General features: G+C 33.2%; 1 protein-coding gene across 3 annotated transcripts in view; it reads left to right on the top strand.

Annotated features, from left to right (window-relative positions):
• Window positions 1-26,902, top strand: part of DAAM (disheveled-associated activator of morphogenesis-like protein) — a 221,026-nt gene that overhangs the window by 176,332 nt on the left and 17,792 nt on the right. For all 3 annotated transcript variants that reach the window (XM_088265074.1, XM_088265073.1, XM_088265076.1), the window contains exons 4-6: window positions 15,744-15,872; window positions 24,879-25,046; window positions 26,377-26,610. In XM_088265074.1, the coding sequence (XP_088121200.1) occupies window positions 15,828-15,872; window positions 24,879-25,046; window positions 26,377-26,610 (447 nt within the window). In that variant the 5' untranslated portion in view covers window positions 15,744-15,827. The remainder of the gene's footprint in view (window positions 1-15,743; window positions 15,873-24,878; window positions 25,047-26,376; window positions 26,611-26,902) is intronic.

Below are 26,902 nucleotides of genomic sequence, written 5' to 3' on the forward strand. Positions count from 1 at the left end.
TGGGGTTTATACCAGCCTAAGACAGGTCGTAGGCCTGTATGCCCTGTAAATGCCCAGACTTCCATATTCTTCTCATCTATGTCGAGACATCTACAAAAGTCATGCATCATCTTCCGATCGCGAGCATTTAAGAAAAGTTTACAGTTTTTTTTTGTGTTTGTATGGAGTACATATGTAGTTAGTTGAAAGTATCGCCTGCAGTCTTTCTTCTAAATAAAACTCTCGATTACCGTATGATTATTCTAGAATTGTGGACAATGATTGATGGATGGTTGGTCCGCTGGTGTTATTGAACCGTTTTACTCCTCCGACGGACCAAAAAAATACATCAAATTCTCTAAACGTTCCTACACTTTCGCTATCCAAAACTATCATCTCTATTTAATACGACTAAAATTGACAATTAAAATATATTATTTATTTTTTTAGTATTTAGTTCAACTTTATTTTCTTTAAATCCAGGTAACATTTAAGGTAGTTGATTTGTTTTTGTTAAAAACACCGTTTTTGTATTAGAAAAATAACTTTTATTCAAAATAAATATAAAACATGGTTTAGAAAAGAAAAGAGTTATTGAAAAGTTCCGAGTTAAAAAATTTAATATATTAAAAAAAAATGTGTTATAAAATAAATTGTTCCCAGACTACACGTCTGGCTTCTCGCGCAGCCGGTCGCGTTCTGAATTTATTAATTTTTATTAATTTACCATTTCATTCTTTCCTTATATCACCATTCACCATTCGAACATGTCGGGTTGTGGTCCCGTGGTTAGTGTCGCGGACTCTCGAGTCTGAGTTTCTCGGTTCGAACCCACTCTACAACAATTTTATACCTATTTCTAATAATGAGCCGCTTAGGCTCACAGAAATAGTATGAAGTTAATAGTATTACAAATTGTTCGTGAAATTGCACAAATATCCCACCATGAGGGTTGAAAATGTATCGCCCACTTTCCAGCTTTCCCTTCTGTCTCCTAGGTTTACTATTACCCCCTTGAAGACCTCTCCAGTGCCTATTGGGGAGCGGTACCTCCCCAGTTGGGAACCAGTGGTTTAATTACGTTTTTTTCGCATTCTGTTTTCATCATGGGTTAAGTATTTAGAAGTCGGGTCAGGGTATCTGTGATCTTGACCGTCGTTCACCGGCGTTTTAATTCGGTTAAACCGTAACTGATGGCCACGACGCCTTTATTCAAACCTGGTTTCAGCCGGTTTAAGGTTAAACTTTACTAGCAGCCGGTATCAGAATCACTTTCACCGTAGGAATGAAATTGATATGATGATAACACTTGTCCATTCCGCTCCTAGAAATTACTTAAGTTAATAATAAAGGCAGCGACTCCTGTTATAGACATACATACATTTACGAGGGCCATTCATAAAATATGATACAATGAAAAATGAAAAATATATATACAGCTTTTCCTTAGCATTAAACATAATTTCAAAGCTTAAGACTTACTCTATTTTTTTTTAAATAATCGCCGTTTCTTTCTAAACACATGAAAATCTGCGAAAAATTACCTCCACCCCAGATTAACTGCTTAATTATTTGAATACATGCGCAAATTGATGGGGTGACATGAATTATTTAGATTGACCTAATTTGAATCATATTATTATTTGACATCTCATCAAAGATGAAGAAGAATATGGAGGTCTGGGCATTTATGGGGCTAACCACCGTCATAGGCTGGTTTAAGTGATCACTTTACACACGTGTAAAATTGACCAATTCTACCCATTGACAATGGCAACCACACATTGACAATGACAACCACACAACTCAAATTCTGGGAAATACTAAATATATGAACCAATTTGAAACATTGTTCTTGAATCACTAGAACTTCACTAGAGACATATATTGGTGAGATGAAAAGAAGCTCTATATTGAGCAGAAACTATTTTATTAGTATGTGAGTTCTAAATCCTGGATTATAATCACATACATGAGAAACGGCAGATAGTATCATTTTCATTTTTATAGTTATAAAATTCTGCCGCCATTTCTTTGAGAAATCGAATAACCTCTTCCTTAACTTCATCGTCATGGGTAGAACGGTATATGTTGCACATGTGTAAAGTGATCACTTGACCACCCTAATGACAGGTTAAGGTCCTGTTGACACCCATACTTCCATATTCTTCTTCATCTATGTTGAGATAATAATAATAAAATAAAAATCTTGAAACAACAAAAAAATATCTTTTAGCTCGGTGTGCGCTAAATGGCTCTCGTACCATAAGGTAAATAAAAAATAATAAAAACATGCATTTAATTAGACGTGTATTTTCTAATGATAGTAATTTCGTTAATTTTTAATTCGCTTTTAATTTTCTTGCTGGAAAAAAATACCGAAACTTAGATACTAGATTTCAAAGTAGAAACTTGTATTTTGTGAGGTATCATTAATATTTTTTATTGGATGTTTTCGTTGTGAGAGGAAAAAATATTTTATAAAAAAAGATATGGTAAATGATAAAAAGATTAAAATGTGCAGATAAAAATTAAAATAATTTTTACGTTACAGACAAAACAATCTCTTAAAGTCATATTTATTAATGCCAATTTAAAAAAAAGTCAAAGTCTTTTTATGTCGTCATAATAAGAGAAATTAATAAAAAAAATAATCGTCTTGAAATATTACGCAGAAAGTATATTAAAAGTTATTAAAAGTATTAACAATTCAGAATCACCACACAAAACTATGCAAAATTTTTAAAACGAAATTTGAAAGAAAAATATTTAAAAAAATATTCGTCTTTCGTGCTGCATATCCCGGATTTGGTTCCCAGGGTTGTCAAAATATTACAAATATAAATTATTTTCGCTCTCATGTTAATATACATATGTATATAAAGCGCAGGTTGGATCACCTTTTGTTTATGCAATGAACGATCAAGATTACGATACGTCGATACGATGCAGTACCCTATGCACCATTTATTGCGTATAAGATGGGTTAAAAGAAGATTTTTAGTATTTCAAAGTACTTTCTTTTACTTTTTGATGTACTTTATCTTGTAAGTGTTTCGGCTCAACACAGGCTATGCCTTAAGAGCCAAAATGTAGATAAATTATATGTTCATGTATATATATATATACATATATATATAAAATAAATAAATAAATTTAAATTAACATTATTTTTTGACATCTCATCAAAGATGAAGAAGAATATGGAAGTCTGGGCATTTACGGGGCTTACGACCGTCATAGGCTGGTTTAAGTGATCACTTTACACACGTGTAACATTCACCAATTCTACCCATTATTGACAACCACACTACTCAAATTCTTGGAAGTTCTATATATATGAACCAATTTAGAAACCTTGTTCATGAATCACTAGAACTTCACTAGAGACATCTATTGGTGAGATGTAAAGAAGCTTTTTACTAAGCAGAAACTCTTATATTAGTATTCTTCTTCATCTTTGATGAGATGTCAAAAAATAATATGAAAATAACTCCTGTAATTGGAGATAATCCAGATTTTGTGAACAAGTATTTGGACACACTCAAAATGTTGTAAAATTAACATTAATAAAGTCTGCGACGCTTATTTTGTATCTTGATCGAATCATACATTTTTCAATTCAATGTGATATGTTTTTGTTGAGGAGTATTGAGTATTTAAGAGTGTCGCGTTATTTTCTCAATTGTCAGCTTAATAAGTGTGGCAGCTTTAGATTGCGCACTTTATGGCCCTCTAAAGAAGCTGGACACGTCCTGACCTTTGCGCGAGCTGCAGTCTGTATATGGTGTATGGTATATGGTGTAAAACTCGACAACATTCTTGCGTCTCGCGCTATGGGAGATGTGAGATATGATACCGGCCATATCTCACAGCTGATCGCGGATTGCCCGACTCGGTGCGCCAATCAGACGATATAAATTACAATTTTTATTGTTGTGGCGCTCATTTTAACACTTATAAAAATAAAGGGATAAGTAATACAATTTTATTTTTAAATCTTTTAAAACATCTCAATATATATGAAGAAGAATGTGGAAGTCTGTGCATACTCAGATCGGCTGTCCAAACTTAAAACACAGTAAGGGACTTTTTTTTTGTAGTACGTTTTTATGCATTTTTGGAATAAGTAGAATCTGATAAATAATAAAACCCTTATCCGCACCCTAATGGTGCATAAGGCACTGTGTCATATAAACGCAGTGTTTTCTTGATCATTTACACATGAAGGAAAGGTGATCAGCCCTCCGCTTCAGGTACCAGTCCATGTTAATATTGAATAAATATCACAGTGAAAAAATCACTTATATTTATTTTACCCCCCTTGGGAATCGAACCCGGGACCTCCAGAACGGTAGCCAAGCGTGCTGACCATTACACTATGGAGGTGGACAAAATACATTTTTATTACATTTTTGGACTAAGTAGAATCTACTTAGTCAAAAAATGCAAAAAAACGTTCTACAAAAAAATATCCCTTACTGTGTATTGAGTTTGGACAGCCGAGATGTCTCTAGTGAAATTCTAATGAATTCAAACACTATGTTTCGAGTTCGATCAATATATTTAGAAATTTGTCAAACATGGGTAGAATTGCTGGATGTTACACGTGTGTAATGTGATCACTTAAACACCAGCCTATGAGGGCCGTAAGCCCCGTTAATGCCCAGACTTCCATATTCTTCTTCATCTTTGATGAGATGCCAAAAAATAAAAATAATTTTTTTATTAAAATTGGATACAATCCAGGTTTTCAAGTATTTTGACAAACTCAAAATGTTAAATGTTAAATACATTATCATTTTCATTTATTGAATTAGTGCATTTGGTAGGAAGTAACGTTTAAATTTTCAGATAGGTACATCTCACGTTTGGACACCCATAATATAATTTATAGGGAGAATAATCTAGTGTCTGATACAATAAATAATAATAAATTTACGAAGTTTTTTTTTTTAAATTTATACGGAATACGACATATCATTGAGTTTTTATTTGTAAAATATCTTCCTTAAAAGAGATACAGTTTTGGAAATAAAAATTCGTACTTACATGGTATATACCAAATTTATGTTAGTTAAATTTATTAATTATGTAATTACATTAAATTCAATGATTCAATGTTATTTTGAAACTGTATTTTTATACGATGCGATCCTCTTACATCATTGTCGTGTAAAAAATAACAACAATAATTAAAGTATCGGTACAATAATTTTCGTTCATGGTGACCAACAATCTGCTATCGGGATTTAAAAAAATAAACAATCGTAAAATATTTTTATTTCGATTCGGACTTGATTCATACAATTATAAATTGATCAACTTTCGATTTTTCGTGTCACCTTCCGAATGGACAGTCGTGGCCCAAAGTACATTCCTAGTAGTAAAACCAAACTAAAAAGATTTATAATTAAAATATAACTTTGTTCAAAATCACTATATTTATAGTGATTTTAAAACAAAGCTACATTTTAATAATAAAATAGAAAATCAATAAGTTAGTGCTTCAAATATAAATTACAAAAATATTCACTTGTAACAAAAAGTCAACACAAAAATAGATTAATCATAATTCATTAATTGATTTGACAGTCACTTTGTAGTAATATGTAACTATTTTTAATTAAACGCTCTCCTTATCATTCATCGTTCACTTTGTGTAATACCATTTAAAAACACTACTTCACGTGTCCGGGTTTCGGTTATTTATTTATTTATTTTTAATATTTTTTTAGCTAGCTTATATTACATTTGATACAAAATATTTTTAACATTTAATTTACATCATATTTATACATATTTACATCTTCTTACAGTAAACAAAACAGACTCTTTTCATTCTTCATACATTCAGGCATCTCATCATACATTTTCTAACCCTTATACATTATACAATTTTGCGGTTCTGTTTGTTTAAAAAATTCCCAAACCGGTAATAATAAATAATAATAATAAATTTGGATAACTTATATAGCGCCATTTTCGTAAAAAAATACCTCAAGGGCGATCATGAAGTAGTGTTTTTAAGTAGTATTACACAAAGCGAACGATGAATAATAATGAGAGTGTTATTTAAATAAAAAAATCAAGTTTTACTTGGTAAATATGGTATTTCTTAAAATCTACTGTGACACGGGTTTTGATGCATTCCGCATCATTTTCAAACACCGTAAAATTACGTAGCAAAAGCTGAGTATAAAAATCATTCTCTTCGATCCATATTTTTCGACAGTGAAATTTAATTACTGTTTCAGGTTTCTTGATTTTGTACTAGAGTCTAAACTAAATAAAAATACCCGTATTTAATTTATACACAATCGGCGATTTATATGAATAAATAATACCCAAAAGGCTTTTTTAATTTCTACATTACAAATCGTTTCTAATTTTTCATTTTGAACCTCGTTATTTGCCCATTCATCCTAAATTAATGCTATTAAATCGTTAAAATAAACGTTTTCTACCTACCTGAGCAAAGTGTGATTAATTTAGGTATATACCCAACAGTCGAGCAGTGTTACAGGCTATTAATAAAATAAATTATACAGCTAAATACGTAATATGCAGATATTTTTTATTCAAATTTTCGGTAGGTCCTGTCACATCAATTATCAAATTGTAATCGCATAAAAATCATTGAATAATATAAACGTTAGTTAAAAAACTACATTTTTTATTTACTTATATGTTACATCCGGGATATTTTGTCTTGTCATTTTAAAAGGCTCCAGAATTTTGTATCAAATTGTGTTCCAGTTAGGTTGTTGCTTACTTAGTTACGTTGTATTATTTATTTATTGGTTTGGCGTTTTATTAGTAGAACTCCATTTTAATTTATGTATTACATGTTAAATCAAACACACATTTTTGAGTCTACTAAGTTGTATTTTATTCTTAAAAAACACATAAAAATTAATGACAATCGTTTCGCCTAGTTATGGCATTTTTAAACGAATGTGAAGATTAAATGGACTGACGGTCTTTATGTAGCCAAACATTGTCGCAACATTGATTTTATGTGTTTTTTAACAATAAAATACAACTTAGTAGACTCAAAAAGTCTGTGTTTGAATTAACATTTAATACATAAATTACGTTGTATTCTTTGTATTCTGAAGACTGGAGTTCTACACATTATCACTGCAATTCAAAAAAAAAATTTTTACGTTTTATGAATTTATTATTAATATAAGTTTTCCACTTACGCAGGTATATTTGACAACCTTAAACTGGTATCAGATAAATAATAATAAATAGTTCAAAAGTAATAATTTTTCTGCAATGACAGTAATTAAAACCAAATACAGAAATAAATTAAAATTAGAACCAGATATTCGAATTGTATTAACAGAGGGAATCAAGTCAGATTTTTTATATTAGTCACCAAATTCAATGACATTGTTTCCATTTAATTATAAATTATAATATTTATTATTTGATATTCATGTATTGTTCCACTCAAAATAAGTAAATAAAAAAAAACACTTAATAATTATGTACATAGTTAAGACCTTAACAATGATATTGGTACATAATACATAATATTCAGATACAAACATTGAATATGTATGTAATTCTTTCTTTTCTGACTTTGAAATGAGGCCGACGCAGAAGGTAAAAATACCCTTCCCGTTCTCAAGCACCAATCGACCTAACGTGTAGAAACACCTTTCCCGTCCTTTTAAGATAAAATGCCTGTTGGTTTGTAGTACCTCGCCTAGACACCGGTAGGTACCTCTATTACTCGTTCAACCGATCGATTCGTGCTTAGCCGATTTTTTTATTGTCTCTGGTATCCATTACAATGTTGTGATCCATGGCTTCCGAGGAATGCCTCCGACTCCTCCCCCCTGGCCGTGACACCGTGTCCTTGTGAGCTGACAACTCCTGGCTATGTGGTTCGTGACCTTGTGGCCGACACAGTGGACGAGATTCCTGCGAACTATCGCGATTGTATTATATATTATCGACCGCCCTGCGATTTATTGTTATGAAGTAATTATTAAGGCCGAGATCTCAAACAATACAAAACAGGATCACTGACATCTTAGCGCTTCGCATGAGTAGAACAAACTCTAAACAAGGTTCCTATATTTATCGTTCATTTAAATTGGTCAACGATGAATATGGGAATTTTGATGTGTTCTACTCGACATTGTCAGCTCTGAGATCTCGTGCGTAATTTTTTGACTTAAACACCGTTTTTGTGTTGAAAAAATTTGTTTTTCTTCAAATAAATATATGATTTTGAAAAGAAAAGACTTATTGAAAAGTGATGAGTTAATAATGATGAAAAATTATTTTTCAAAATAAATTATGTTAAATGTTACCTGATTTAAAAAAATGCAAGCTATCGATTATCCCGCCTTAATTCATACAGTACAATTTATTCAACTTTTTTTAGTAAGGAATTATTTTACATATCGCTCACTCCTTTCAAGAACGTCCTAAATCTAAAATTGGCAATTTTCAGTTGTGCACGTTTTCAGAATGCCCAGAAAATGTACTATATCCCAGCAAAAGAGGCATATTTTTAACTTAATATTCACCCGCTACAGGGCAAAAAGTGTTGTTTCTGCATTTTGAAGAAAAGGTATTGTTTAATTCTTTTTTTAAAAATATACTAAATATTTTTCAAATGGAGAAAAAACCTTCAGGTTTGACCTAAAAAGATCTGTTGCACAGTAAAAATTTCAGTAAGTGGCTTGATATTTATTTTTAATACATTGTATTATATTTTTAAACTTTAAAAACGTTCTCCTGAAAAATCAAGTTTTTTGATTTATGACGTTCTTGAAAGGAGTGAGCGATATATTTATTTCCGTGACAGGTCGAGCTTCCAAAAGTATATTAATATTATAAGATAAAACAATCATTAGTGTAGTTCGAATACCTCCCTGACGGATATGGTAACACCGCACCGAGAGCGTTCAAAATAGCCAAGTCACGCCACCAACATTTTCGTTAGGTTACATATTTTCACGATTACACACTTAACGATTTTTTTATGAACAGCCCTGGCAAAATTAAGATGATCGTTAAAATAATTCAATTTTGTAAAAGCAAACTGCCAAAGCGAGTATTTTGAATGAACGAAAGCATAGAAAAAGTGGAGAGTTCATAGTTTTCTAAATTTCTGCCTACTGTCGTTGAAGATCGCGCTAAACACAACGAAATGGGCTTCGTTTCTTTCGAATTTTGGCACATGGGTCCATTTGAAATCATTAATGTATGTAGTTTAATACCGATAAATCTGCAGGCAATGGTGATTTCAAAATGAAGTTTCGTTATAACATCGCAAAACTAACCTGATTTCCAAATTTTTTTTGTTGTTGTTTATAAGAACACTTTTTTTATCATTTAAAATCCTTCTCATTCATTATGAGAAGGATTTTTTTAAAGGAATTAGCCGCAAAGCCTTTGCTTTTAGAGGCTTGTCTGCAGGTAGGATAATAAAAAATAATAATAAAACCCTTATCCGCACCCCAATGGTGCATAGGGCACTGCTTCATATGAACACAGTGTTATCTTGATCGTTTACACACGAAGGAAAGGTGATCAGCCCTCCGCTTCAGGTACCAGTCCAGGGTAATATTGAATAAATATTACAGTGAAAAAATCACTAATATTTATTTGACCCCCCTGGGAATCGAACCCGGGACCTCCAGAACGGTAGCCGAGCGTGCTGACCATTACACTACAGAGGCGGACATAGCAGACACTGCAGGTAGGATAGTGAAGGTAAACGTGAAAAATAAATTGCCACCACCCAGACAGACCAATTGAAAACAATTCTTTCTGAATTATTTTTGCAATATGTGGGAATCGAACCCGTGACAGTTTCGCAGTCCAGCGTCTACACAACATTTTTATATTTTGACATTTCAACATAGACGAAGAAGAATATGCAAGTCGTGTACCCAGACTTCCTTATTCTTCTTCATGTATATTGAGATGTCAACATGTAAAAATAACTCCGAGGTGGAGAAACCCAGATTTGTGAACAAGGATTTGGACACACACAAAAATGTTGAGAACTTCATTTTTTTATTATTTTTTTTATTCTCCGTCAAATTGGTATATTAAAATTACAGAACACCTACACCTAATAAGTTTATCAATCAGTATCCTGTACCGTTTAGAAATTATATTTTATTACTCCGTTTGTAGTAAAGCGACATGTAATAATAAATATACAAATCGATATATTCTTGAGCGACTACAATCATTTGGCCACGTAGTGTACAAAGTTATTGTTATTGATATTATTCAAGATAATAATAAAAAATAAAAAAAATACATGTACCATTTAGCATTTGATTCTAATAACTAGTAACTTACGAGTTATCCACATACCATAGTAATCATATTAGCATCAATACAACAATATGTAATAATAATAAAAAAAACACTAATTGGTATTATAATTCTTTATATATAATTGATTTATTTATTATTTTCGTTTATTGTTTTTTACCATACAAATATTTATGACAATGTGTCCTCATTAGGTATTTTAACCTGTCGGGGAGTGAGTTTCTGCGGACAAATCTGTATCTAAGGATTGAATTTGTTTTTGCTATTCTTTTTTACTTTTATAATTTTCCATCATAGTCGATGTTATAAGCAACATATTTTATTGAATAAACAAAAATATTTACACCAGTAAACATGATTTATATCAAAATTTTCGAAATATCGATAAATCATATTTTTAACAGGTTTTGATATAAATCTTGTCATAAATCAGATTCCGTATCGGCCGTACATGTACGGCCATACTCCCGGACAGGTTGATAAGTCAAGGAACCAAAGTATTATTGTTGCATACTTACAAATTTCTCAGTGTACTAACTTTACTCATTTTGTTAATATAACTGCATTTTTATTATATGTTACAATATTTATAAATTAAAAATAATATTTTATTTATAATGTAAATGAACGTCTCGTCACGGGTTCTGTTTAGTGAGACGTTCATAAAAAAATTAAACATAAATTGTTAAAATAAATAATAATATATGTATTAATTTTAAATCAAACACAGATTTTTTGAGTCTACTAAGTTGTATTTTATTAAAAAAAAAACACATAAAAATTATATTGTGACAATTGTTTCGCCTTGTTAGGGCATTATCACATTCGAACATTCGTTTGATAATGCCCTAACAAGGCGAAACAATTGTCACAATATAATTTTTTATGTGTTTTTGTTAGTAAAATACAACTTAGTAGACTCAAAAAATCTGTGTTTGATTTGAAATTAATACATAAATTAAAATGGAGTTCTACAAATTAAACGCCAAATCAATAAATAAATATTAATACTTAAATAAATAAACAAATACTTGTATAAAAACTCCTTACCTTTCTTTTCAAAACCATATAATTATTTTTTTAAAATCTTATTTTTTGAATACAAATACTATGTTTCAAGAAACAAAAAAATCAATAAGATACGTTAAATATTAAAGGGTTTAAAACAAATTAAGTTGTGGGCTATCCATTATCCCGTCTTAATGACTTCAATTAACGTCATACGTTTTATTCATACGTCACTGTGCGATGTTTTTAATAATGCTGAAGGCATCGAAACACGTGTCACAATAGATTTTAAGAAAGAGTTATATTTACCAATTAAAATTAAAATTAAACATGGATGAATATTACCATTAAGCGACTGCGGAATCAATTAATGAAAATATAGTATTATTTTATGTATTAGTCGTTGAATCAAACAAAGATTTTATGAGTCTACTAAGTTGTATTTTATCGTTGAAAAACATGTAAAAATTAATATTGTGACAATTTTTACGCCTCGTTATGGCATTTTCAAACGAATGTCATTTTATATTAATTTGGAACACATTCGTATGAAAATGCCATTACCAGGCGAAATTTTTATTTGTTTTTTAACAATAAAATACAACTAAGTAGACTCATAAAATCTGTGTTTGATTGAACAATTAATACATAATCGGTGGGTTTGTATGAGGAGATGCATGAACGTGGAAGAGGCGAAGAATGTTTGCAAAGACAGAGTGGTGTGGCGTTCTATTCTCTCTGCCTATCCCTGCGGGGAAGCGGCGTGATGGTTAGTTAGTTAGTTTTAAAAGCCAAATCAATAAATAAATATAAAGTATTATCTTTATTGCCGAATTATTTTGAAATGTACAATATATTATTTTTGGCAGCTCCGATGGCGTGCTGCTGTTATCTCATGCAGCAAAATGACTACGTTTTTGCTGTGTCACCAAAACGTGAAGATGTGAAAGTTTTGCAATCAAAGGTGCCGAAGAGTACCGGATGTGAACGTTTTGTTTCCAATCTAATGGCGTAACGACTCAATTAATTTTCTGCCATTACATAATGTGTTTATAACGTCCAACTGTCAATTAAATTGTGATTCGCGGTAATTTATTAGTCGTGTTTATTTTGTTAAATTGTTGGCTGTATGTATGAATATAATAAGCCACACATGTAGAATTTATAGTTAGCAGTGGCGTGCTGAGAAATTTTAATTAGGGTAGATAATAGGAGAAGAAAAAGCGTAATATTAAAAAGTGTAATAGAACTAGATTGCGTGAAATTTATTAACAAAAACACATAAAAAATTAATATTGTGACAATTGTTTGAAAATGCCATAACTAGGCGGAACAACTGTTACAATTTTAATTTTTTATGTGTTTTTGTTAATAAAATACAACTTAGTAGACTCAAAAAGTCTGTGTTTGATTTAAAATTAATACATAAATTAAATGGAGTTCTACAAATTAAACGCCAAATCAATAAATACGACTTCTATGGTTTGAAAAATGTAAATTGTATGGAATGATTCTGTTTGTGAATTTAATGGATTATCTCAAATAATAAGGATACTATTATGTGGAGCAATATATTAAAAAAATATTGAAGAGTATTACATAAAAATACATCGAATTCTACATTCTAGTGTTTTTAGACGATATTTTTTTACGTGGCTTTTTTTTCTTTTGCTTAAAAAATGTTATTACGTAAATTGTAATATGAAAGGCATCGTTTTTATTTTATTTTATTTTATCTATCAACCAAATCGACTTGGTATTTTTCCTAATCAATTAGTTCTACATATATCCAGAAAACTAATTACGTTTCATTAAAATGGTTCAATGTATTGTTTTTTTGCATAAATTCCCCACGACCTAATAAAGGTCGTGATTCAACACGAACGTCGACGAAAAAACCTAACTCCAAAATCCAAGGACACGAAGCCATAAATCAATCAACAATTATATATTTTTAAATTATAACAACTCGAGATCAGAGCATGGCTAATTTGCATTTTTTTTCTAGACGCCCATTTCATTATTTAGTTAGGTACCTACATACTTAACTTATTAATTTCAGCAGAAACAATAAACAACATTTTGAGTGTGTCCAAATACTTGTTCACAAATCTGAATTATCTCCAATTATAGGAGTATTTTTCATATTATTTTCTGACATCTCATCAAAGATGAAGAAGAATATGGAAATCTGGGCATTTACGGGGCTGACGACCGTCATAGGCTGGTTTAAGTGATCACTTTACACACGTGTAACATTCACCAATTCTTCCAATCCAGGATTCGGACCTCACATAATAATAAAAGAGTTTCTATTCAATAAAAAGTTTATTTTCATCTCACCAACAATGTCCATAGTGAAGTTTTAGTGATTAAAGAATAAGGTTTCTAAATTGGTTCATATATATATAGAACTTCCAAGAATTTGAGTAGTGTGGTTGTCAATAATGGGTAGAATTGGTGAATGTTACACGTGTGTTAAGTGATCACTTACAGTGACCACAGTGACCAGCCTATGACGGTCGTCAGCCCCGTAAATGCCCAGACTTCCATATTCTTCTTCATCTTTGATGAGATGTCAAAAAATAATATGAAAATAACTCCTGTAATTGGAGATAATTCAGATTTTGTGAACAAGTATTTGGACAAAACATTTATACAAAATGTCCATAGAGAAATTCGAATCGATACTGAAAGTGATTTGCCAATTTAAAATTTCTATGTAACGAAATCAACGCGATCGTGACACTTCCAATTTTCCATTATTGGTCCAAAATAAACCGAAAAAAACAACCCAAAGAGGTGAGTTCATTCCTCCGCCGGCCGAGAACAACGTGAAGGAATTTGACGTCTTTATTTTCCAATTTTGAATGTCACGTCCATAGACAAGACAAATAATAAAAAAAGCGACTATCGAAAATCGACCGAATCCGCACGGCCCTATTCGGAAATATCCCGCCATTTGACACGTTTTTCTATTGGTCTAATCGACTACTTTTCTATTCACGCTCCAATGCCGAGGTGTTCGTAAATCGAATTTGCCAATAGCGGCGATCTTGTAAACTTTAGTGTTGTGAATTTATTACGTCGGTAGCTACTTGCCTAACTTCGAATTTCGATTTCATTTTTCATCATTGTTCAAATTTTTGCGTAGATATTTTTTTAAGATAAAAATGTACACATTTGAAACAATTATAACACATGGTTAGCTAGTAAGTTAAATTATCTGTGCTGCGTACTGTTAGTTTATTTTTATACTTTTATTTATTGTTCATACACAACTCAAAAGGATTACTTTTTACTATCCTAACTGCGAATTCATACACATACAAACACTAGCACACACACTTAAAAACCCTCATCTGCACCCAAAGGTGCATAGGGCACTGCATCATATAAACTAAGTGTTATCTTGATCATGACCACAAGAAGGTGATCAGCCCTCCGCTTCAGGTACCAGTCCAGGGTAATATTGAATAAATATTAGAGTGAAAAATTCACTTATATTTATTTAACTCCCCCTGGGAATCGAACCCGGGACATCCAGAAAGCCTTCAATTTTACTTTGTGACCATACCAGCTGCAAGCGAGACCAGAAATGGTTGCCATGTACCAATTCCCTTGAATTTAGACTTGAAACTACTACTACTATTACTACCACACCATTTCTCCGCAGGTATAGAAAGGATGGAACGCCACACTCTTCTGTCCTTCACACCCATTAATATAGTCACGCATGCCCTCCGATTACGCAGGTTTTTGACACCACCTGATTTTAGCTTCTCATTGATCTGATCGTGCCAAGTCTTTTTCGACCGTCCTCGCCCTATTCTCCCGCTCGCATTCGCCATATATACTTTCTTAGTCATTCTTTCGCTATCCATACGCTTCACGTGTCCATTCCACCTTGATCTTTTCAATTATCCCTAGTTTAGCCTTACATTCCTTTTTTATATCTTCGTTTTTAATTCTGTAATACAATTATTTTCCATACATTCGTCTGAAAGAGCGCATTTCAACAATGTTTGATCTGCTTTCATCCTTCCTTTGCCAGTCCCATGTTTAGCTTCTATTTCATATTCGTTTCTGATATCTTCGTTTTTAATTCTGTCATACAATTATTTTCCATACATCCATATGAAAGAGCGCATTTCAACGGCGTTTACTCTGCTTTCATCCTTCCTTTGCCAGTTCCATGTTTATCTTCCATCTTTTATTCATTTCTGATATCTTCGTTTTTAATTCTGTCACACAATGATTGAAACTAAGTTGGCAAATTCACCTGATGAAAAAAGCGATGTGTATTATATTGAAAGCTGTCCCACCGCATGCCCAGATCTAATACAGAAGCATCTAGGCTTCCTGACAGATCTGCTCTTGCTAAGCAATTTTTTTTTGAAGACGATGTGTATTAAATTATTTGTTATTTTTTGCAGAATGACGAACCTCCGGAGATCACGTACTGCGTGGTGGACCATGCAGGCACCCTGTCTCTGCAGCCGGTGGCGCCCGCCCAGCCCATGCCGCCGCAGGAAGAGCTCGATGCCAAGTTCGCCGAACTTGTGGTGAGTGGTCGATAAGTCGGCATCACACATCGCTCACTCCTTTCAAAAACGTCGTAAATCAAAAATCGTCAATTTTCAGTTGTTCGTGTTTTCGGAATGCCCAAAAATGTACTACATCCCAGCAAAAGCGGCATATTTATAACTTAATATTTACCCGCTACAGGGATGAAAGTGTTGTATTAGCATTTTGAAGAAAAGGTATTGTTTAACTATTTTTTTAAATATACTAAATATTTTTCAACTGGAGAAAAAAACCTTCAGGTTTTATCTAAAAATATCTGTTGCACAGTAAAAAGTTCAATAAGTGGCTTGATATTTATTTTTAATACATTGTATTATATTTTTAAACTTTAAAAACGTTCTCCTGAAAAATCAAGTTTTTTGATTTATGACGTTCTTGAAAGGAGTGAGTGACATATGGACAATGGCTCTCTAGTACCTATGTTGAAACTTCTTCTCCGTCTAAGTCATCATTACTGAGGGTTGTGACCCTTGTGGAAGCAATGACTCTTCTCCAGTTATCCCTTGACTGCGCTGCACGTAGCGCTCCAACCACCGAGGTGCCTGCTGCTGCCTTAACTTGATCGGTCCATCGTGTTAAAACATTTGTAGATATATACCGGATTTCACATCCGAGAGATCGTTATCAAGATATTTCATAAATGAAACTCAGCTGTCAATCCATCTCTTGGTGGTCTGCTCGGGTATCGTCTACCTTGGGGTTGACAGTGCAACGCAATTTAGAGTCTGGATGGTTCCATTCTCCTCACATATACAAGGCATTGTTTTCTTTGTTGCCTTCCCCACCTAACGACATCTTCGATCTCGGATATTTCTCATCATTTATTTATTCATTCATTCATTCAAACCCTTATCCGCACCCCAATGGTGCATAGGGCACTGCATCATATAAATGCAGTGTTATCTTGATCGTTAACATATCGGAAGGAAAGGTGATCAGCCCTCCGCTTCCGGTACCAGTCCAAGGTAATATTGAACAAATGTAAGAGTGAAAAAATCACTTTTATTTATTTGACCCCCCTGGGAATCGAACCCGGGACCTCCAGTATAGTAGCCGAGCGTACTGAACATTACACTACGGAGGCGGACAATAAAATACAAGTAAAATACTCAAAATATAAATATATTTAAAAAATTATACTTTGAGTATATTTATACTCAAAGTATATATATTTTTGGTGTTACTTTGAGTAACATTTATCATTTTGCCAGTATACTTTGATATAAAAAATATATATATTTTCAATATATACAATATTTAACAAACCCTTATTTGCTCGCTCATTAGCGAGTTCAAAGCTCTATCTCTTTAGATTTTGTTAACAAAGCTCTTAAAACATAGAGTAAATATCTTACTTCTAATGTCCCGAGATCGCCATTGTCTATTGAGGTTTAATTATTATCAAATAGACAATACAAGGCTTTTCCTCAATCGGGCATCGGTTATTCCATATCTATTTATGGAATATAGCTTCAGGCTTAGCAGTGCGTTACATAGAATCATTTCAGCTTTAGCTTGAATTTGTAATTACAATAATTGTTAGACAATGATTTGACGAAAACACCTCGAAAGTCGTGATTTTGAAGGTCAGGTCTTGAAATTAGATTTAGGTTATAAACTTTAACTTTGGGAATCATTTTTGATTGAATCACTCAATAATTGATTGATTTTTGGTATGTTTGTTTACATGCGTTGATACATCAATTTATCGGCTCTTTCGACCTAATTTCGTGAATTTGTGCTGTTATGATGTTGAAACTTTGAAAAGGGACATTTAATTTGAAACGGATTTGTACCTACATTAACGGAACTCGTAGAAAGGGTATTGTTAGAACCACTTAATTAAAACTCACGGGATAAAGAAAACTGTGGTGACTTCGATATTCAGGGATTGTGATCTTTATATTAGCATCATAATATATCGAAGTAGGTATTGTGCCGTTGAAATTTAACCATTTGTTTGGATTTGTTTGTATTTTGATTGACTCGTGGGAATTTTGATCAAATCTCTCAACGAGATTTATCTGGGCTTGCACCATACTGCTACTATTTTTTTTAAATAATGAAAGCAATACAATGATATTGTAACATAATTATTTAATTTATATGTATAACAAATTCGCCCATAGTAATGTTAATATATTTATTCTGGTAAAAATTGACGAATTTTATCGTCTGATTAAGAAAAACAATGTACAAAAAAAATGATATTTTTCAACTGCAGCAGCATTTGGCAGGAATTGTTCCTAACAGTACTTACAAACCGCTTTAAAATGTTGTATGGTGTCTTTATTTTAGGTATCTTTAGATCGTTTTACTTTATGTATCTTTAGATCCTTTTAAGGCTTAGATCAGTCGGAGGATAGTTAGGATATGTTAGGTTAAGTTCCGTTAGGTTACGTTAAGTTAGGTTAGGTTAGGTTGAGGTAAGATTAAGGTTATGGTTAGCGTTAACGGAGGAGTGAAAAGGATGTAAATTTCGTTTTTTCGGTGGATCAGTTACATTGATGGATGGACCAGATTGGTACCGGATCTGATGCGCGCAGTGCTGGCGAAGGAACGAGATGTTGGAACACGTAAATGGCGAAGACGTTTTATGTGGCCAATTTTTCAATTCAATTAAGTAAAAATTAACATTACAAGCTAAAATTTAAAGCGTTTATATTAACACAAAATTATAAAGTAAGCAAGAAAACTCTTGTTAATGATGGAGAAGAATCCCGATTCGGAATACCCCTCAGACACATGGAACAGATCACTTGTTCAGCATAGCAGTAGCTCTTCCTACAGGCATAACCATCGGCAAGTTCCGTATATAGGAGTATGAAACAATCTATGCCGACGCTGCTTAGGGAACTATTGGAAACACACAGACCAATGCTCCGGATAATTTCAGGATTATCGATCATACCGCGCAACAATCGATAAAATGCTTTCAATCTCAGCAGTTTCGGGTATCGACTTACAATGTTGCAATGTCTGGGATAAGTGCCTCACAATCCCCAAAATTTTGAAATTTTCATTTGATACTTTTACTATTGGCCATAATGGTCTTGCGTCACGATCAAAACGCGAAGGTAGTCAAAATTACTTTCTTTTTTTATTAGTATACCGTTATATTATCTATCTGTCAAAATATTACCTACCTGTCAAGCTTTAGATTGAATTTGCAATGAGATAAATATGATGCTAGAAATTGAATCGATTTCATAAGTGATTGTCCAATTGAATTCCTTTCAATCATATTTTAATCATTTTATTTCGACGATATTAAATAAATGGATAACTCAACCTTACTCTATCTTACTTAATTTTCATAAATCGTATTTGAAAAAAATATAAAAGACATGTATAAGACCGATTGCCACATATGGGATAGAGACCAGAGCAGACACACCGAGAACCAAATCTCTTCTAAGAACTTTAAAAATGAGGACGTTGAGGCGTTTAACCGGAAACACGTTAAGAGACCGAATAAGGAAAACGGGAATTCGGAAAATGTGTAGTACCTACGAGGGGTATAGTCAGATGGGGAAGACAGCAAAGACGATTCTGGAATGCCCATAGAATGCAAGAAAGTAGACTGGCCCGAATTGCTCTTCAAGAGAACCCAGACTGAAGAAGACCTACTGGAAGACCTCCAAAGCGATGGCGTGACAGCTGCCAGTCCAAATCACGAGAAATTGATAACGGAACAAACAGATCCGAGTATACATAAGAAGGAAGAAGAATTATTATTCTTCTTCTTTTTAATGGCTTTTCACCCTTCTTGAGTGTTCTATCTAGCCAGTGTCGAGTAATTTTTATTTAAACTTTTTTCACTTGACTTTCAATTGTTAGGGCGTTGTGCACTAACCGTAATTTTACCATCCGGTTTTGAAAAATGAAAGGGACTACGACAGTTTAGCGTGAACGAATTTACGCGCAACGTGTTCACGATCCGAAGAAAGATGGACGAAAGCACAAGCCAATCCATGCCAATCATTGTTTTAAAACGCTAACTGACGTGCCGGACGGTGAAAATCCGTGTAATTCACACAAACGTCTTTAGTATTCCTGTTAGATTAGTGGGGATAGTTTTATTAGTAATGTTAGTTTGTTTAGTGAGTTATTTTACATTTATCATACACCTTTACAAATTTATAAAATGAATTTTGAGATATATACAAATTATTTTATATTCAAGTTTGTTAGGGAAGGTTAATAAGATTAAGACGTTAGTGGGAAATGGAATGTTAATTCTGGAGACAGAAGAAGTATTCGATATTTTTAGTGAATTTTTTTTGCGTGTTTATCTTTGTTTTAAAAAAATAATTCGTTCGAATTTGAAATATGAAAGATTGATGTGCGAATCGTCCTCCCCAATGGCCGACAAACATTTTGCTCACTCCTTTCAACAACGTCATATATCAAAAAACTTGATTTTTCAGGAGATCGTTTTCAAAGTTTAAAAATATAATAAAATATATCTAATATAAATATCAAGCCACTTATTGAACTTTTTACTGTGCAACAGATCTTTTTAGGTAAAACCTGAAGTTTTTTTCCATTTGAAAAATATTTAGTATTTTTAAAAAATAATTAAACATCACCTTTTCTTCAGAATGCAAAAACAAAACTTTCTGCCCCGTAGCGAGTAAATATTAAGTTAAAAATATGCCGCTTTTGCTGAGATATAGTACATTTTTTGGGCATTCCGAAAACATGCACAACTGAACTGAAAATTGACAATTTTTGATATATGACGTTGTTGAAAGGAGTGAGCGATTTGTTAATGTCCAGTCTACGTTTTTACGCTGCCAGTGTTGTATTTCGTTCTGATTAATGTCTCGCTTTACCGGATTTTAATTATCTGCGGACAAGCCCAAGGCATCTCACCGTCTCCATTCTCTTCCTCCGTTTGGATGGGACTAGTTATTCAAATAAGGCCCTTCTTCTGTGATTTATCATTTGACCGGCCGGCACAAAATCACGGTGAAATTTATTTCAATTCATATATCAACGTACTATATTGAATATCAAGTGAGACAATTGAAGCGGTCAATTTTTTAAAATACCTGAATTACTCTTTACACAACTCTTTGTTTAAATTTATCAACTGAAAGTATGACTTCTAAATTTATTAATATTTTAAATAGTTGCAATAATTTTAAAAGAAAAACTAATTATTTTAAAAGTAACTTCTGATGCCGCATATGCTGTTCGGGTTGTGTCCCGTGGTTAGGTCACGAACTCTCCGGTCAGAGTTTTTGGGTTGAAACCCACTCTACTACAATTTGATACCTATTTCTAATAATTATCCGTTTAGGCTCACAGAAATAGTATATAATTGAAGAGTTTTTGTAAGTTATAAAAACACAAGTACTTCTCTTTAAAAAAAAACATCAGCTGAAACAAGTGAATTTTTTAATGGTTTCATGCTATCGCAATCAGTTCCATCATTGATACATTATTGTGCATGAAACGTTTACCATGTCTAACAATTATTTTATTTGAATTTTTCAAAAAAATAAACAAGTTTCTTACCAGATAAGGTATTCTAGGGTAAGGTTAGTTCGTAAAACATAATGTTTACCTGTTATCTACTTTTATCATTGCTTACTTTAAGCATTAAAGCGTAGCCATTGGTTGATACCAAGTACCTACATACTAACCGAAATATCTACATTTTTACTGTCTCGTTTAGAGCAAAAGTAAACCCATTTTCCTTATCGCAATGCTCTCAAATTAGTTAATCAGTTGCAATTAGGATGGAATGCAGACCTTGAAGCTGTTCATAAAATTACGCAGGTTCCGTAACTAACAATTTATAATACACAGTCGGCAAGTACTCGTATCTAAATTTTGTTTTAAATCTCACAGAGCACGCACCGAAGAAAATTAAGAATATCAGGCGTATTTATTGTTATTATGTTTAATCGAGTAGGTACTTGCCTACCCATGCTTAGTTAGAAATTTAAAATAAATTTTGCACCTGGCAACACGCGACGTGAGCGTTGGCGCGCTGTCAAAAAGATGAAAAAGAAAAGATGGCGCCTATGCTTACTATTATTGTTATTATCATTATTTTTATATTTTTTCGTGGCATGATAGATTATAATCGTAAATGGACGACAGTAAAGGGAAATTTCGACATGTTCCGGAGAAATGGGCTATTTGTCTTGTGTACTCGCGCAGTTTTCGCCTGTCAGGTCTAACGACCGAAATTTGTCGGGCATTTTTCTCATGTGCGAGTAGGCAGCATCGGTAGGCTCGAGTCATTAAAATATTTAAGGTCATTTCGAGACCTTTAATAACTCAGATCATGAGACTTTTTGTGCTAATAAATCATTGAGCGTCGTGTTGGGTCGGAAGGCTTTTGAATTAGTATATTTGTACCTTTTTCATACTAAAATAATGGTTTGATTAGGGTGACCAGATTTAAGCTTATGAGAAATATCTTTGAAGTTTTTCCCTGATGATTGTAATAAATATTGAACGATATTTATCGACGATGATCGTATTATTTATTTAAAATTCAAATGTAACTTTGTTTTACGCATAAAATCACTTTAAATATTTTATTATAACTTATTTATGATGTCTACCGGTTTCGAAGTTAACCGCTTCTTTTTCAATACTAGAAGCGGTTAGCTTCGACACTTGTAGACATTATAATTAAGTGATAATAAAATATTTATAATGATTTTAAAACAAAATTATATTTTAATTATAAAATGGAAAATCACAAGTTATTGCTTCAAATATAAATTATATTATTTATTAATTCATATATATTTCAAACACATACCCTCCATATTCTTTTGAACGATGTCAAGTTTAAAAAAATGGTCGTCACAAAATCAACTACTACCGCATTGTAATATATTCATATTTATTTTATCAAAAATTCGAATACTTACGAATTTTATATGTATAAAATAATTTATATCACTAAATATATTATCGTCAATCGAATTTCATACACGTACTGCCATTAAAACAAAATATTTTCAAATCAAAGTTAATGATATTTTGAGTATGAATAACCTTAGAAATAAAATTAAAAATATATATAGGTTTTCATTAATAGGAGTTTCTATGAAATTTTATGTATGGTAACTTATATATTTAAATTTATATTTTTTAATAAATATATATTTCGGAAGTACAGAGTTTGTAGCACTTTCTATGAATACGTTTGGTCGTGATGCATCTAAATAATAAAATAAAATAAAAACTTATTCGTAAAATTATTTTTATTAGGTTATACATTTTTATCCGAAGAACAAGCGAAAATGCAAAAAATATAAATTTTCCACAGTCATTTTCGTATGTTGACTGTGGCGCCAATGCTATTGTGTAATTAAAATGCCAAAAAAACGAATGTTAAAATGTTGCCAAGATTTAAAAATATATAGGTTTTTTTAATTTAAAGACATTATTGTATTTACCGTGTTTATACGAACGTACTCGTATGAGTAACGTTCAATGATGAATGATTCATACAACTCAAGTTCAAAACCTTACCCGACTACGATGGATATAGTAAAGAAACCAGAATTACAAGAAAATAAAATAGAAATGGGGTAATGAGGTTGATTGATTAATAAAATATTCTAATAATGACCTTGAAATACCGGAAAATGAATAAAAACATCGTTTTGACTCAAAGTCGTGTGCAGAATGAAAGCGATATCTAGTAAATCCACTTTTTCAATTTTACTTTCCAGTTTTACGACTACTTAATCTATTACTTTTATCGGATATGTTTGATTTTATAGGTTTGCTATAAAAATATTTCGTATCTGCACATTGGGGGGCCTCGATTAAAAGTGGTAAAGGTATTTAACATAACTTAGTTTGCCAATGAGTGATTTAACGAAAAAAAAACGAAGTACCCATTTTATTTTAAGACATTTTTATGCAATTTAGAAAATTGGTACTTAAAAAAAACGCTCAAATTTTAGCCCAAAATAAGAATTATTCAGTTTGGTAAATATTTAAATTTTGTAAAAGAATGGTCTGCAAGTTTTTAATAAAGTTATTAGTTGATAAAATAATAAATAGTCAATAAATAATTATTTTTGATCAGAGACCAATCCGTAAGCGTATGGTTACCATATACATATGAAGATATATTTAAATAAAAAAAATATTAAAATTCTAACTGGCACGTGCGTGCGTGCGTGTGTGTACATGTATAAATACGACTAATTTTATTTAATTGGTGGAAAATCGAATAAATCTTATTGTATTATTTTCTGACATCTCATCAAAGATGAAGAAGAAAATGGAAGTCTGGGCATTTACGGGGCTGACGACCGTCATAGGCTGGTTTAAATGATCAATTTACACACGTGGGACATTCACCAATTCCACCCATTATTGACAACCACACTACTCAAATTCTTGGAAGTTCCATATTCTTATATGAACCAATTTTTTAATCATTATTCTTGAATCACTAGAACTTCACTAGAGACATCTAATGGTGAGATGAAAAGAAGCTTGTTATTGAGCAGAAACTCTTTTATAAGTATGTGAGGTCCGAATCCTGGATTATAATCACACACATGAGAAACGCCAGAAAATATCATTTTCATTTTTATTATTTAAGCTTGTAATTTGACCAGACAATTTGGACACACTCCAAATGTAGTAAATCTTAATGTATATCCTTCAAAGTTTTCATTCGGTAATTGAGTGCTATTGCACTTTATAAAAAAACAAATAAGTTGGAAATATTCTTCTCCGTCTTAGTCCTAATTACCGAGAGTTGTGACCCTTGTGGAAGCAATATATCTTCTCCAGTTATCCCTTGACTGCGCTGCACGTAGCGCTCCAACTACTGAGGTGCCTTCTGCTGCCTTAATTTGATTGGAAATATACTAATCTCACTTGATTATTATTGTAACTTGAACGCACTTTCTTAACTTGATTGGAAATATAATTATGTTAATTCCTATGCTTGTATTAAAAATACTTTTTTCTCCCGTTTGCAGGAGGAGCTGGACCTCACGGCGCCGAATAAGGCGGCCATGTTGGCGCTGCCGAGTGCCAAAAAGTGGCAGATCTACTGCAGCCGGCGCCCGGCGGGGCCCGCTCCCTCTGGGGACGCGGCCCCGCGGGGCCCCGACGACTACGTGCTCATCCTGAGGCAGATTTACAACGTAAATACACTTATGTCTTAAATCCACTGCTCTCTAATTGTTTAGCTTTTCAGTTCAAAATAGAAAAATCGATGTTGAAAATCGATATTGAAAAATAATTGACTATCGCTATTTGCGAACTGTTAAAAAAACTGCTTTTAATAAGTAAGCCTCTCTGCAAACGGACCTGTTATTCATTCGGAATTACGAATGCAGATCACTATCCCATCATTATCGATTTCATGTCCAGTCACAAACATTGTAATCTGAACCGCTCTCCTGGGGGCTTGCACCGACCGAGATATATCACTGCAGGCCCCAATTGGAAGGACTTCTCGGAAAGTAGAAAACAGGGTAAAGGAAATGCCAACTCCGACAAAAGAGAGTGCGGTGGAATGTTACGAGACCCTAGCATCGCACATTATCTCTTCAGCTAACACATGTATTCCTATAAAAACAAAAAGCAACCGAGCAAAACCTCCCCCAGCCCCATGGTGGGATAAGGAATGTACAGAGGCCATCATGAAAAGAAAAAAACAGGCTGAAAATTATTCAAGAAACATAAGCCTCGAGCATAAGCATAAGTGGAGGGTAAAACCTCCTTTCAGGTAAGGACTCTTCGGCCCACACGGGAGCGGCCTTTTATCGCCAATACAATAAATTAAAAAAATTGTTTAAGCTTCACCGGAAGCATCGATATTTACTGCGGAAAATATCGCCATCATAAAGGCTGTAAAAAATGTGTTAAATTCACAAGAAAACAAGTTCCTAATTCTGTCGGATTCTCTGAGTGTCCTACAGAAATTGAAGTCTCCTCCTTTCCTATACCCCGAATGCTGCATCGAGACCCGATTTTCTTACTATGGGCGGCCTCGTTGAGTAAAAAGATACTATTGCCTGGATTCCGAGCCACTGCGGCATAGAAGGAAATGAGAAGGTGGGTTCCCTGGCGAAGGAGGCCGTCCTTAGCGGGGGCCCAGAATATGTGAATGAACTCAACATCGATGACCTCCTCGTTATTGCAAAGAAAAGACTTTTTCACTCATGGCAGAAATATTGCGATACTTCTGCCCAAATAAAGGGTAAAAATCTATATTATATATCTCCTCTAGTAACGGAGAAACCCTGGTTCTCCCGGATAAATATGGCCGATTTTCACTCTCATATTTATTTAATATCACCCTGGACTGGTACAAGAAGCGCAGGGCTGATCACCTTGCCTTCGTGCAATTAACGATCAAGATAACACTGCGTCGCTACGATGCATTGCCCTATGCACCGTTGGGTGCGAATAAGGGTAAGAAGAAGAAGAAGAAGTAAATTGTATTATTTTGACGTTATCCATTTCCAGACCTTGGCAGCATGCGAGACCATACCTGAGGAAGAGCTAGAGCAGCGCATCTCCCAGACGGAGGGTCTGAAGACGGCCCTGCGGACAGCGGCCCACTCCTTCGTGCTGCAGTTTGTGGAGCTGGAGGGCCTCCCCGCCCTTCTGGACGTGCTCGGCAAGCTAGACTGCCTGACGGGGCGCACGGCCTTGCACACGGGACTCATCGGCTGTCTGAAGGCCCTCATGAACAACTCGGTAAGGATACTTCTTGTCAATTTGCTTACGTCAACGAACCGTTGGTGAAGTGGCTATGGACTCAAAGTCCTTGAATAGTTTATGTATTAATTTCACTTGATTCGAAGCCTTAGTAAAAGCGATTTCCTCGTGTATTGTGGGCGGTTTTTTTACCCTTTGAGGTACGTTTTAACAGTATCTAGCGTTTGGCATTTGGACCTGATTGATGAATAATGGAACGGTCCTTCGGATAGGTTTGTTAGTAGATGTGACATAATTTAGTGGATACCTACGTTTTCATATCTACTTCTGG

Source organism: Brachycentrus maculatus, unplaced genomic scaffold (assembly GCF_059751285.1).
Source record: "Brachycentrus maculatus isolate JH-2025_06_01 unplaced genomic scaffold, ASM5975128v1 h1tg000242l, whole genome shotgun sequence".
NCBI lineage: Eukaryota > Metazoa > Arthropoda > Insecta > Trichoptera > Brachycentridae > Brachycentrus > Brachycentrus maculatus.